Consider the following 15560-nt stretch of genomic DNA (forward strand, 5'->3'; position numbering starts at 1 on the left):
TCAGTCATGTGGTCAAAATCTGGGAGATTTCCACAAACTACTGCCCAGATGCGCGGCGGCCCCTCAGGTGTGCCGCTGGTCTTAGGCGGGGTGTCTTCCTGCGTCTGGTGGCACAGTGAGGAACGTGGGGGACGTCACCTCGGAGGACTCCAGGCAGGAGAAGGCACACTCACCCATCCCCTGATCCTCCTCAACACCTGGGCTGGTGTCACCTGCAGGTGATCCTAAGCCCCCGACGGCAGGCAATCAATTCTCAGATGCATGTTTTGTGGCCCCTGGGCACTGAGCTCCTGCCAGGCCTCCAGCACCATGCTGGGCACCTGTTGTGTGTGGATCTGAAGCTGGTCTCCATGCCCAATGGCACTCCAGGATGGGGGAACCATTCACCAACCCCATCGCAGCCCATCCTGCCTCAGCGCCCTACCCAGGGCAAGGCGCTGGACAGAGCCCCTAAGCTTCAAACTGGAAGGAGCAGCCGTTTCAGGCTTTTACAATTTCTCCCCCGTATTTCTTTCCACCCCTCCCACAACGCGAGGCTGGGAGCTGGGCTTACAGCACCCAGGTATGTGGTTCCCACAAGGCCAGGCTGGAAGGTGGGCTCACAGCACCCAGGTGTGTGGCTCCCACAAGGCCGGGCTGGGAGCTGGGCTCACGGCACCCAGATGTGTGGCGGGAGCAAGCACACCTGCATTTGCCAGCAGCATCCAAATAAGGCCACAGACTAAGCCAGGGGCGGGAGGGATACCCAGGGCACAAGGGCAGAGTATGCGGGAATGCCCACTCACAAGACCACCGATACGCTCTGCTTGGGCACGTGGGCATCAGATTGCAGCCAACCCACAGGAGCGCATGCACAAACACGACAACGGGAAAGGATCCCTATGGACTGCCGACCAGCTGGCAGAGGGGGACTGGCACGTCAGAGGCATGGCCAGGAGGAGGCTGGCAGGCCAAGTGTACCTCCCAGCTGCTGAAGGAAAACACGTACTAAACATAGAGCAAAAATTCAGATACACCAACCTGCCCTCGGGCAAGGGAATGGACAACACCCTCTCCTGCAGACACCAAGCAGGGACTTCAGGCCCCAGGACTTCCCTGCCACCGTGACACTCAAGGGTCCTTCACGCCATCCCGGGGGTGGGCCAAGCGTCTAAAAGCCACCCGCCGCAGGTGCTGAGGACCTGAAGAGGTGGTCAACCCAGCAGTAGTAGCAGCTGCAAAGTGGGTTACAACCACTCCGCTGTGTTTCCCACAACTGGGCCCTGGTCTCCAGAGCCGTCCAGAGTCAGAGCTCACAGCTCCTTCTCCTGCCCACTGTCCAAGCATTTAGGGACGGGGCTTCCAACCTCCCTGAGCCATCACTTCTCCAGGCTAATGTGGCTGAGTCTTTGAAATCTTCCTTAGAGGGTGCAGCCTCCCTACCACGCTGGCCATCGGCTGCCGTGGGCACTCTGCACACCAGGCAGAAAGCGTCTGCCTCCTGCAGTGCTCCTGCCCTGGCTCCACCCCTAATGCTGTGGGGCCAGGGGCCCTCACTCTGCATCTCTGGGCCAGCTGCCCAGCCGCAGGGACTGGGGCACACTGTGGATTTCCTCGGGATGCTTTTCAGCTCTGACAGTCCTCCAACCCACTTCCAATACGTGCTGCCATAAGGGGCGCCACGGGATCAGCGAAAGGGGCAGGTGGGCCGCTTTTGAATGCTTCTCGCCAAAGACGAAACTGTGTTGGGTGGCTAGCTGCAGGTCTGGTGATTCAAAGCGGGAAACAGAAAGGTTGTGATGTGCAGAAGCCCCTTGAGTCATTGGATGTCTTCAGACAAAATGAGATAGGTGTCACCGTATCCTTTCCAAAGTGTGATTACAAGTAAGAGGAAATTCCTAGAAAGGTATCAAATACGCTTGAACTGCAGAAACACAGAGCTCAGGTTACAGGAGAAACTACAGAGTCAAGAGCCTGATACCACATACAAGTCAAGCTTGCTGTCGTCACTGCTAGGTGCCGTGGAGTCGGCTCTGACTCACGGCAACCCCATGTGACGGAGCAGAACTGCCCCACAGGGTTTTCTAGTCTGTAATCTTCACGGAAGCAGACCGCCAGGTCTTTCTCCCTTGAGGCCACTGGGTGGCTTCAAACCATCAACCTTTCTTCTCTTAGCAGCCAAGCACTGAACTGTTGCGCTGCCAGGGCTCCTTACAAGTCAGCAAGTCGCCTTCAAAGTTTTAGGCACACGTGTCACTCTCTCCATTCCAAGTTCCAAAGGTCCAGCAGAAGAGAAGTCATTCCACTGCACAACATGTCACCTGCTTAGCAACACGAGTAAACACTCAAGGACAGCAGCAGCTGGACACGGGCCTGCCAAGGACAGCCATGCCTCTGGGGTGTGTGCACCCCACTGTGCTCCTGCACATGCGTGTGCACATACATGCACACACATGCATTATCAGCATTCTCACTTGGACACTCCATGAATGCAAGCCCTCAATTCTCACCAAAGGCTCAGGTTGAGGGCACTGCCCTGTGGTTTCAAGTGGGAACCTCCCTGTGAGGTGCACACCAGGCAGGGGGCTCCAGGCCCCAGGCAGCGAGTTCCCAGGAAGGGCTAGTTCCAGGGGTGTGGATTCCGCAGCGTGACTCAGCGCACACCCGGAGGGTCACGTTCCCACTCCTGCCCGGAGAATGACTAGCACTTCACACATCTAGAGCTCCGATGTTTTCTTTAGGGCCAGCTCTTAAAGGCTAGGATTTTCCCACAGGAAGAAAAGGTGGATTTCAAGTTACAACAAACCATATCCTATTCTAGGAACCCTGATTCATACTGAGCTACAATGAAAAACAGAAGAGGCTGGTCTTTTTTTAAAACAAATAGACGTATGCAAAGTGAATGGGCCGCAGTCCTCCACCTGCCTCCTGAACGAGGCATCAACCTAAGACATCACCGGTCCATTCTCACTGATCCTATCGTGAACTCTGTACTGTTCACAGTGTTCATCACGCAGGAGAGAAACGAAAATTCTAACAATGCTAGCCTAACTCTAATTCATTAATCAAACTGAGAGACCACAAAAAAACACCTTTTGATCTTTTCTAGAACCTTCCTTTCCCTCAAGTACAACTTCCTGAACCCCAAGGAGAACAATACACAGGAAGGAGAGAGCCTGGACTTCTCCTTCCCAAGGGAAAATACTTGAGTAAAAGAAGCCCTGTGGGGTGCCCCGAGGCTGGGAAGCTCGGGCCAGTTTGAAGGTGGCACAGAACCAAGCGTGCTCGCTGTCAGAAAGGATGCATCCCACGGCTCTGGAGCAGTTTGGCCCTGAAACTTCACTGAAACAAGAGATCAAACACTCTGATTTGGTCCCATTTTTGGGACACCATATCCACCACCTGGGCCATCACGGCTGCGACCACCTGGCTCTCTGGAAGCCACTGCAGGACGCCACGCCTGCCTGGTGCCCCGGAGACAGGCAGGGAGAGGGTACAGCCTGCAAACCAGCCCTCCACGCGTCCCCAGACCACTCTGGGAGGGTGGCCCGGCAGCCATCAGCTCCAGAGCCTCCCACCCTGACCTCCATCTTCCTCAGGGCGGGGCTGGGGGTCTTATTACTCACAACCACCTCTGCACCAACAAGATGAAACCAGAACACTGACTCTTAAGTGCTACCCTCATCTTACTTTATCAGGATCACGGTGTGTGGGGCCTGGGAGTGCACTTAACACCTGCCACCCCAGCCCCACAGCTGAATTACTCAACAAACGGTGTTGAAATTTGTTGTTGGTGTGGAGGTGGCTCTGACTCACGGCGCCCTTATACACAGAACGAAAGGCTGTCCAGTCCTGCACCATCTTCACGACTGCTGGTCTGCTTGAGTCCACTGTTGCGGCCAGTGTGTCAATCCACCCCATGGAGGGTCCCCCCATTTTCAATGACCCTCAACTTTACCAACCACGATGTCCTTTTCTGGAGACTGGTTTTGCATGTGATAAACGTGGCACTTTGAATCAGTGAGAAGACGATCTTCTGACAGTGATTCTAAAGGTACTTTGCAACAAGCAGCAGCAAGGAAAGCCAGGAAAACTCCATGCAGGGAAGCTAAAGGCAGGAGCAGCCCGGCTGGGGGCAGACGGCACCAGACAGCTCAGAGGGGAGACGGACATTCCTTCCTTCTGACGGGGAGCGTGGCTCCAGGTGACCCCCAAGACCCACTGCTGGGGGGTGGAAGGTTCGAAGCCTCTTCCCCGTGTGCTGTGTATGTGGAAGACTCCAGAAGGAGACAAGGCCCTGGAACGCTGGCACCTCGGTGACAGGGGCCAGATGGTTGGGGATAGGAACGGGAAGGAAACCTCACTGTATGCCTCACTGCAGCCTATGAACTTTGAACTTGAAGATGTACTCAATTCAAGAAACAAAATTAAAAACCAAACCCGTCGCCATTGAGTCAATTCTGACTCATAGCAACCCTATAGGACAGAGCAGAACCGCCCCACAGGGTTTCCAAGGAGCAGCTAGTGGATTCAAACCACCGACCTTTCGGTTAGCAGCTGAGCTCTTAACCACTACACCACTAGGGAGCTGCTGTGTCACCAGGGCTCCTCAACTCAAGAAAGTACAATTTAAACTTGGAACATGTGTCCCCGTGCGTGGAGGAGGGCGCACACTGGAACACTGGTGTCTGCTGTCTCTGCTCCCGTGTGGCAGTATTACCGGGACGCTGCCAACTGCTGCGCTCCATGGAGAGCTCCCACTGTGGACATGCAGACTCTCTGCCCCTCCTCACCACCAACCAGAAGGCCTCAGGTTGTGGAACCAGGGCCCAGGTGGGAGACAGAGTGCCAGCACGTCTCGGCACCAGACCTCACCTTCTGCCTGCTCAGAGCCGCCTCCCTGCTTCCTAGGCCCAGGAATTTGGCAACCTCCCTCCCAGCACCCGAGGGACACACAAGGTTGTAGTCTAGAGGCTCCTTTGAAAAGATGAGGTCGCCTAGAATCCAGGGACTGATTCAAGCTCCAACCTGGTCCCTGTAAACAGGACAGACTCCTTACCCGCCCTGCTTACCGACTGCCATGAAAGTGCCACCAGCTCAGCCAACAGTGGCACGACCTCCTGTGGGAGGCCCTGTTCCCAGACCACTTGGACACAGACCAGGGAAGGGGCTCACATCTATCTGGGCTTCCGGGAGCACGCACACCTTATACAAGAGACACGCAAACACACGTAGGTAGAGGCTTTGATTTAACCTGACTCTCACCAAAATCATTCATCCTCTCGATGAAAAGGTGTCATAACTTGACCCCCTAAAGCAACTGAAGCACAACCAGAGTGCTCCTTAGAGCAAGGGTCAAGGCGAGACTGCGTCTCACATACTCGGGACGTGTCATCAGGAGAGATCAGTCCCTGGAGAAGGACATCACGCCTGGTGAAACGGAGGGTCAGCGGAGAAAAGGACGACCCTCAATGGGACGGACTGACACAGTGGCTTATCCTGTCCTGTGGGGTGGCCATCAGTTGGGGTTGATGTGACAGCATTGGGTATAAAAGCAGCGTTCAGAGAGGACACTAGCAGGGAATGGGTTAACAGGCATTACAGGGCTCTCAGCCCTGTGCTCAAGGGAAGACCAGAGACGGGGGCAGTCCTGGGTGCCAAAACCCCATCCTTTAACTTCCTTCACAGAGCAACATGAAGACAGAGGGGTTCCATTGTCCCCACGCATGGGAACAAGCAGACCTGGCCAAGTCTACTTTTCATCACGTGGGCACTCAGCTGAGGATTACAGGAGCAACTTGCAACCAGAAATAAAAATCCAAAGGCTTTCATACCAGGAATGGATCTGACTACTGGTTACAACGTTCCTACGTTATTCTCCTACAAAGGATGTTCAGACTGGAAAAAAAGTTGCAATTACAAATGCGGGCATCCAATAGCAAAACACGAACACGACAGTCCACTCACTGTATCAGGAGCGGGAACAGACACTGCTTGGGTAAGAGAACCTCCTTGAGGTTCTCACAAGAATAAACGGTCACTTGGTTCACTTGCTGGCTCAAGCTCTGTGGTGTCGTCGGGGGGCACCCGAGACACAAGCTTGTCACAGTTCCGTCCCACTAGACACGCGTCCCTGGAAGCCTTGGTTCCCTGGCTCCCAGGACCGCTGGGGAGACGCTGGGACGACGGGAGGTTACATAAACCCTGCTGTGCAACCACCTCGACACAGGTGTGCGTTCATCCACAGCAACCTTGCTCAAGTTTATGGATAAACACCACATGAGGCTGTGTTTTAACTTAAATTTGGATTCCAACGATAACCAAATTGCAGCGTATACAGAAGGTCGCCTGTGTGATGGGCCAGTCGGGGTGAAAACAGGTGGCCCAAACCAAGGAATTTCTTACAAGAGATCACGGGGTTTTCACAGCTATGTGAGTTGTGGAGACACAGTCAAGTCAGGCACCCTGGATCTGCCAAAAGCTCCGGCCGACGCTCAAAGGACACATGGTCAAGTCCAGTGACGCCTCCGACTGTGGAAAACATACTCAGCTGTCACTGTTTCTCAGAACACCTCAAAGTTGCCCCGACAGTCCCACAAGACCCGAGGGACCCAGGGCCGCGGTGCCAGCAGATGGTGCCTGTCCCTGCGCCCACACACTCCCAGAGATGTACAGTTTATCAGCTTTGACAGGCGCCCACAGTGGAGGGGGAGAAATTATTCACATACAAAATTCACTAAGAAGCACCGTACCTTTGGGTCGGGCGGGCCGCCTTTCTTTTTTTTAATTTTTATTGTGCTTTAAGTTTACAAATCAAGTCGGACTCTCATACAAAAACTTATAAACACCTTGCTATATACTCCTAATTGCTCTCCCCCTAATGAGACAGCACACTCCTTCCTCCCTCCACTCTTTTTTCGTGTCCATTCAGCCAGCTTCTCACCCCCTCTGCCCTCACATCTCCCCTCCAGACAGGAGATGCCCACATAGTCTCAGGTGTCTACTTGACCCAAGAAGCTCATCCTTTCCCAGTATCACTTTCTATCCCATAGGCCAGTCCAACCCCTGTCTGAAGAGTTGGCTTTGGGAATGGTTCCTGTCTTGGGCTAACAGAAGGTCTGGGGACCATGACCTCTGGGGTCCTTCTAGTCTCAGTCAGACCATTAAGTCTGGTTTTTACGAGAATTTCGGGTCTGCATCCCACTGCTCTCCTGCTCCCTCAGGGGTCCTCTGTTGTGGTCCCTGTCAGGGCAGTCATCGGTTGTGGCCGGGCACCATCTAGTTCTTCTGGTCTCAGGCTGATGTAGTCTCTGCTTCATGTGGCCCTTTCGGGCAGACCACTTTTTAAAGACCCTCTGACTCAAATCAGAAAGTTTTGTCTGCCATGTTTTCCTGGGAGAGTCATTACAGTCACAGCCTGAGACTCTGAGGCCTTTGCTGTCAGGACTCGGCCTCAGCACATAGGGAACACCTCTCGGTTCTGTTCTTTTACCCACAGAAACGCCTGACATTCCCAAGCCCTGCTCGCCTGCCCAGCTCAAGGTGGATGCACTGTTTCACACAGGCCCTGTGCTGTTTAAGGCCTCACGGGGTCACTTTCACCCCCCTTTGTGTCAGTTTTCCACAGCCCACCTACTTACTAAAATTCTTCCACTTTTAGTCATCATTTCTGGAAGTTTATACAAACAGACGCACCTATAACTTTTAAAAGCTACCTTTAATATACAGCCCTCAGGGGTTGGCAGTTCAAAGTCACCCAGGGAACCTCGGGAAATTGCCTGGGGATCTACTTCTGAAAGGTCACAGCCACTGAAAACCCTATAGAGCACAGCTTTACTGTGCAACACACGGGGTCACCATGAGTTGAAATCGACTCAACAGCGGCTGGTAAGAGACAGCATTTTATCCTGTTGTCAGCTGCTGTCCAGCCAGCCCTCGCCCCCACCCGACTCACAGCGACCCCACGCGCAGTGGAACAAGACACCGCCCGGTCCTGAGCCATCCCCACGATCGGTTGTGGATCAGACCGTTGTGATCCACAGGGTTTTCACCGGCTGATTTTTGGAATCGCAGGGCCTTTTTTCCGAAGAGTCTGTCTCCGGCTGGAAGCTGCACAGAAAGCTGTTCAGCATCACAGCAACACGCAACCCGCTCCTCAGAGACGGGCAGTGGCTGCACAGGAGGCAAACGGGCCAGGAGTCGAACCCAGGATTCCTGCGCAGAAGGCGAGAATTCTACTACTAAACCACCGAGGCACCAGCATTTTATTCTAAATTATCTAAAATCTGTACAAAGATCCTCATAACTGGACCTATAAACAATATCATGATAAAGAGAGGAAAGACTGGGGTTGTTAAGGACTTCGTTTTACTTGGATCCACAATCAACAGCCATGGAAGCAGCGGTCAGGAAATCAAACGACACGTTTCATCAGGGAAATCTGCTGCAGAAAAAAAAAAAAAAAAATTTTTTTTTTTTTTTGGCCTCTTTAAAGTGTTAAAAAGCAAAGATGTCACTTTAAGGACTAAGGCGAGCCTGACCCAAGCCATGGTACCAGAGGTTGTGAACACTGGATGTCACCGTAACCATAAAAAGCCTCATATACACGTGAAAGCTGGACAATGAATAAGGAAGATGGAAGAAGAATTGACACCTTGGAATTGCGGTGCTGGTGGAGTACACTGAATACACCATGGACTGCCAAAAGAACGAACAAATCTCTTGGAATAAGTACAACCAGGATGCTCCTTAGAAGTGAAGATGGTGGGACTATGTCTCACATACTTTGGACATGTTGTCAGAAGGGATCAGTCCCTGGAGAAGGACATCATGCTTGGTCAGGCAGAGGGTCAGCGAAAAAGAGGAAGGCCCTCAATGAGATGGACTGACACAGTGGCTGCAACAATGGGCTCAAGCATAACAACCCTCAAAATTGTGCAGTGTGGCAGTGTTTCGTTCTGTTGTGCACAGGGTCACTGAGTCAGAACTGACTCAGTGGCACCCACCTATCGAGACAAAAGCATATATGCCTCATATAATAAATAACACTCAAACCAAGCAATGAAGTGTGCTAAAAGGTGGTTGGAAATGGAGACGCACAACCTGTCAAGTGTGAAAACTGCCACACGGTGTTGGTGCCACGGTTCTAACCCATAATACACATAACCTCCGACCGACCAGTGGCTCCCCAATCTATAGCTAGCTACTGTATCAGCTCACTTCTCAGTACCAGAGGTTGTGAACACTGGATGTCACCGTAACCATAAGAGGCGGCTCAGAACTGGGTGATGCTGCCCGGCTTCTAATTCTAACCACCCTAGCTTAGTTACAACTGCTTGCAGTGACCTTACTGCCGGCGCCAAACCCAAGTCCTGACACATCGCACAACTGGGAAAATTAGTTGCTATTTGGCCTCTCCTTCCCTAGGGTCCAGCCACAAAGTTCTTCTTTCAGTTTCCAGAACACACCACCCTCCCTCTTCTCAGGATCTTCCCCCTCCACTTTATACAGTCCCCGTCCACACCACCCCCCACCACAACCCCCGAGCCTGGCACATGGCAGGCACCAAGGAGCATCAGGAGAATCGAGGCAGAGATGAGAGACGGGAGCAGTGGCCTCAGGTCACCCATGCTCCACCGTTTTCCAACCCTCCAGAAGACGGTTCTCAACCTGCCCATGCCCGGGGCTCTGGCCATCTTAGGTCAACATTTTTAAAAGTGCAAAATAAACTACATAGGGTTACAAACGGGAACGTATGTTGAAATATGGTAGCTGAAACATGGAAAAGGGTAATGTGTGCTTCCTTACTAATGGATAAAAGCAAGCTCTAGGGATGGCACCGCGAACCTGAAACAAGTGTAGACCGGTATCTGCGGCGCCTGCTACAACTGTAACGTGAGAGGAAAATGCTGCCATTTCAGACTGGACTCCGGACTGGACACTTAGCTGACTGATCTGCACCAGTTAGCTCTCACTTAACAGGAAAACTTTCTTTCCATTTGTAGCAAGAAACAACCCTGTACCCTCAAAATAAGTAGACTGAAAAAGGTATCTTACCGTGTGTGTGTGTGTGTGTGTAATCTAGAGTAAATTTTAATTGCTTGGCCCTTTCTCACGGATCTCTCATAAAAAAAAAAAAAAAACCATTGCTGTCGAGTTGGATTCTGACTCACAGCGACCCTACAGAATAGAGTAAAACTGCTAAATAGGGTTCCAAGGAGCAGCTGGTGGATTCAAACTGCTGACCTTTCGGTTAGCAGCCAAATGCTTAACCACCATGCCACCAGGGCAAAGGAGTTGGAAAATTACTGATTTTTAAAACATCCTTCAACAGTAGGGAAAATTACACAGTTTTACAAAATCTGTGGGCCTAAGACATTCCCCAGTGGCGATTCAGAAGGGACATGACCGTTTCCCACATACTAGGCTTGGTAACGCTAACTTCAGTGAGACAGCTGGGGAAATACCTGCTGTTCAGCCACCCAAAGCCCACCACGAACTCAGATTTAAGCCAAGAGTAACGAGGACACTAAGGTGCTAACAATAAAGGAGATGGCAATACTGTGGGCATCCTAGGGCCTGGGCACTGTTCTACGCTGCGCACTGGGTGAGACCCGATTAGGGCTAGTCCTGTGACTGCCCTCATTCCACAGACAAGGGGCCAGGTGGGGCACAGGGAAGGCAAGTGACCCACCGGGACCATCCTGCTTGCGAATGTCAGGTAGGCGTCGGGGGGAGGGTGGGAGGGCCTGATGAGAATAGGCCACCTTCCAACTCGGACTCATCCCAAATGCTCAACAACCACTTTGCCAAAATCTGTAATTCCACATAAGATCCAAGGCCCCCTGCTCACACTTTAAAAGAGGAAACATGTCAGAGCAGGTATGTCAGGGGGAGGGGAAGACAGAACACAAGGACGTCTGTGTCCAGGGCTCCTGAGGACATTTCTAAGCACGCTTGGCCTAATCCCAGGAAACATGCCGATGCGGACGCCTCACGCTCAGCTCTCGTGACTGCACGCACCAACGGGGAGGAGCACTTACCGATTTGCAACAGGATTGGTGTGACCAAGGCCGTCTCCATGGCATAACAGAACTCCCTGCCAAACATCACTGCCCCGTGCATCACCCACAGGCGCACGGGGATCCGGTCGATGGACCCCTCGCTAATGGTCTCGTCGTGGTTCTCAGCCTCCTTGCCCTCGCGCTTCTGGGGGGCGGACACAGGTAACTCTTGAACTTGCATAGATTCTGGGTCAGCATTCTGCGGAGCCATTTTCATTACCACCAAAAATATATATATATGTATATATATTTATTCTATCTATATAAATAATACTATCATATATCTTTACTGATAAATTAAGACGTCTTCTCTTCCTGCTTCGGTTGTGTTCCTCAGGCAGGTAATACTTATATTCCTCTTTGTACAAACAGGTATTTCCAACTTTTCAGGCGTAGGAGGCGTGCAGCAAAACAAAATGATTTTTGGTTGGATTTTAAACATATGGCTTGCTGGTTTACTGTGAATTAGAGTTAAAAATCCATAATTGCCATTCAGTTAATACCAGTTTCATCATTATGACTGAAGAGGTACTGAAGTTATTTTTCTTGCTATAGAGAGGTGGGATGGTGACACAAAAGGACAGTCCGCTGTTAATCCCCATCGAGTGACTGGTTGATCTGCAAGAGAGGAAACACAAGCCGACCGGGGCGTCAGAGAGGCCCCTGAACTGCCCGCCGCCCGACCGCCCTGGCTGCTAGCAGTCCGGGCACCCCGCGGGACTAGCCTGGATCACTGAAGAGAATTCTACAGACCTCTTAGAGCCTCAGCTCTCCGTGGCTTAAGCTCTGGTTGGATCTGTGAAACAATGTTTTCTCGCACAGAATTTAATCCTGGGGGAAGGATAAAGATGATGGTGACAAATGAGGGCAGGATCAGAGGAATAGACTGCACAAAAAGCCAGGAGTGTACGCTGTTGACTACTACCATCGACGACGCTGTGATGCACTAACAGATGGACCTGCACCCATAACGTGGCCATGGGGCCCATCAGGGCCTGCAAATATGACAACAGGGAGCACAGTGGGGGCGGGAGGAGGAAGGTGGAAGGGGCGAGACTAAGTCAGAAAGGCAACTGTAGATCCTGCCTGAAAAGCTGGCAAAGAAGAAGTGAAGGGAGGGCTGGATGGGGCTGGAGCAGCAAGTTCAAAGTCAACCCAACAGCCCCTGGATCTCATGGTCAGGTTCTGTGAGCCACAGGCCTTGGTCTTTTCAGGCTATAAAACCTTGTGATAATCAAATCATTAAAGTGATAGCCCCTCTCCCCAGAAAACTGTACATACTGCCAAATTTTAGATGCTCAGACTCCCAGGCCCACCCCTGGCATTCCCGGGGAGGGGGGCTCTGGAACCTCCACAGCCACAGTTCTAGAGTTTGCACCACCCTGGCTCCAATGACCCAGCTTTGGGGCATACTCTCGACCTGGATGAATATCCCGCAATGAAGTGCTGACTGCCTAGAATACGGCTAACGAGAAACTGCCCCAGAAATTTTTTAGGAAAATGAGACCAAAGCCCCGTGCGAGGCAAGATGAGGATACAGGGACACAAACTCCCAAATACATCCAGAGTCAGGGCTGCAGCTACGCAGTGTCAGTGCAACCTGAAGTGACCATGAAGCCAGACCAGGGGAAGTGCACATTGTACATTCACGAGGCTCTGCGTCTAGTGTCTTAACCCGTCTTTTTCAACAACTGGTTTAAATATTTCCAATTAGTATTCACTTAACCAAATGATGATCTTAATTAGCCCAAGTCTTCCCAGAAAGGACCAGAAAATTCAGTCGTCTCTCTTCACCACTCCTCAGGTGAAGTACCCATATTGGGGGCCCCCAGACAGATGTAAGCAGTCCAGCCGCCCCTGGGGCTCAGGGAGGGAGTCACCTCAGCAGTCCCACAGAGCAAGTGCTTCTCCACCCTGGAGGAGGCTCCTTGGAAGAGGGCCTTAGACTTCACTCTTCCATTCCAGTTCTCACTTACGTTCTCTTTCCTGCTGCAACTGAGGCTAAAATCCTTACTAGTCCCTGGGAATCAAAGGCCCAAGGAGTCCAACCTATGTATTTGCTGCCTATGCCCCCCAATTTCACAATTTAACCTGTAGCCCTTTCTGGAAAATTCTTTCAAATTCCAATTCTGTATATCCAGGGTGGAAATTCAAATTTTGAATGAACCAATTTGAGGCCCTACCAGGAAAAGGACTTGCTCAGGGACCAGCGTGCCGACCTTTCAAGTCAGAAGTCCCAAAGTCTCACTGCCCCATAGCTTTCCTTTGTAACAATTATCAGAAAAGAAGGCTGGGAGAGTACCCGTAGGACTTCCCACACCCACCCAGCTCCACAGCTGCTTTGTGTTACTGAGCTCATCTGTCAGTATCTGGACTGGAAGCACCACCGAGAAGACTGAGCCATATGCTCTGTGCCTGGCCCTGCCAGCCGGAAGGCCATCTCCAGGGCCAGGCTTCTCAGAAGGAAGATGGTGTGGGAGGGTCCTTCTCCAGGGACGTGAACTACTTCCTAGGTAAGCAGGTCATTTCTGAGGAGCTTATTTCCAAAAAGAAGGGTAAGTGAGCATCAAGGACAAGCTGTAAAGACAGACACAAAACTGCCGTGGCCTCACACACGACGGTCCCAACCTCATTCAGGTTCCAACTACAGTCTAGGTTTCTGCCTGCTGAGAGGTCTGAGGAGTAAGGCTCAAGATGCCTAGCAAGGTATCTACATCTCACCTGGGTAATATCTAGGTGTTTATAAAACTGACCGCTCAGGAAGCAAAGGATGTGTATCCTTGGTAGTAGAGTCTCATGCTTATGGATCAGACCAACATAAACTGAAAGGTACTGCGCATCTAGGTATTCTTAAGTGTTTGGGGGTTTCCCTGACAAATGTCTAGAGTCTGGTTTAAAAAAAAAAAAAGGCAATTCAGAAAGGAAGCATGAAAAGGAGGGTCTGAACAGCTCAACACACATCTGCCAAGCCCATACCCACGAGCTGGAGGCTGGGAGAGTTTTCTGGGTCACCTGTCCACCTCCAACACACTCACGCACCAGCAAGCTACTATACACCTGGTCGTGGCTACCAAGTCGTTTGCAGTCATTGCATTGCTTTGTTTGGTTTGGGCACCTAAAGAGTACTGTTGGGTTGATCTAACAGTGGCAGGGAACTAGAATTCTTAAATACACACGGGGGTCCCACTTAAACCCAGCCACACGTGGGTCTTCTTTCCAAAGACAGGAGAGTGGAACCTGCCAGGGTGTGGGGGCACCTGTCTCTAGGATCCCACCTGTGGCAGTGTGTGCTGGCAGAGGGACTCCATGGTCTCTCCCATTCTTACATCTTACATCTCTTCCTGTCTCTCCCAGATCCCAGAGCTCACACCATAAAGCTCAGCTTTGTGCACGGCTCCCGCTCACCCCTTATAGAGGCTTCTGGGACCCAACCCCACCGGCTTCCACAGCCTCATGTCCCCCCCTTTGCTTCCGGGCCTCTCCCATCTTCAGACAGAGCGACATGGGGTCTCCCTGACTCTTCCCAAGACCCCCCTCCACAGAACCGCTGAGCCTGCCCTTTGGCAAAGGGCTCTCAACTCCAGAGCAGACCCTCATACTGCTTTCATTCGTTCTGGTGGCCTGGCTCGCCTGCCCTCCTTCACTGTGCCTGGCCACACTGCAGAGCAGGAGCCCAATGTCATTCGTCATTCGTTCAAAGAATGAATGAATAAATGAATGCCTGTATATAAACCACTGATAAGTACTAAGAGGCTCTCGGCACTGAAATGCCACCGCCCTGCCCTCCCTCCCTTCACCCTGGGCAACCAGCTACCAGTGTTAGGCATCACTTAAGTCCTCATGAAATGGCACAGGCGTGGTCTGGGATTTACCTGCTATTCAAGTAGTCTAGGCATGAACACAGCTGACTTCCCTTGCAGAAGGAGTGCAAATGCAGCGGTACAGTAAACGGTTTTTACACGGGGAACTTCACTGTCATCTACATTGATGGAAACAATAGATATTGTTAGCATTCAGTTTGTTTGTATTCAAGTAGCAGTTCATGAGTACAAACACCCACCCAATGTCTCCTACCTCCATGAACTTATCCATTGGTATTATCAATCTAGGGCAGTAACACCACTGCAAGCTATCAAAATTTCCAAAAACAGCCAAGCTTTTTAAAATGTTTGGGTAATTTTTCAAACAGTAACTTTAAATAAGGCTAAATCAGCTTCCACAACAAAAAAATCACCTCATGTTAGCAAGCACTATGCGTTTCTTTAAAGATGTGATTTGTCAAATCCGGTTTTAAAACTGGGTACTCGGAAGACAACATCAAACCATCAAGTCAGTAGGATATCACCCGACAGAGTGACCGTTTCCATAAAATTCATCTCTGCAAAGCTCTGGGGATTTTACACACATTTTAGGGGATGCTACAAAATAGCGTAGAAATGAATATACCATAGTTTATCCATCCATCCGTTGATGGGCACCTTGATTACTTCCATCTTCTTGCTTTTGTAAACAGTGCTG

The 15560-nt window shown here is 51.3% G+C and overlaps 1 protein-coding gene across 1 annotated transcript in view; it reads right to left on the bottom strand.

Moving 5' to 3' along the window:
• The window catches only part of SLC45A4 (solute carrier family 45 member 4), a 39830-nt gene extending 24506 nt beyond the window's left edge, over positions 1-15324 (bottom strand). Inside the window, exons 1-2 of the mRNA XM_003408309.4 lie at positions 14915-15324; positions 11022-11660 (exon numbers count right to left, since the gene is read on the bottom strand). Of these exons, the coding sequence (XP_003408357.3) occupies positions 11022-11259 (238 nt within the window). The 5' untranslated portion in view covers positions 11260-11660; positions 14915-15324. The remainder of the gene's footprint in view (positions 1-11021; positions 11661-14914) is intronic.
• Positions 15325-15560: the final 236 nt, after the last annotated feature.

Source organism: Loxodonta africana, chromosome 14, assembly GCF_030014295.1.
Source record: "Loxodonta africana isolate mLoxAfr1 chromosome 14, mLoxAfr1.hap2, whole genome shotgun sequence".
NCBI classification, from domain to species: domain Eukaryota; kingdom Metazoa; phylum Chordata; class Mammalia; order Proboscidea; family Elephantidae; genus Loxodonta; species Loxodonta africana.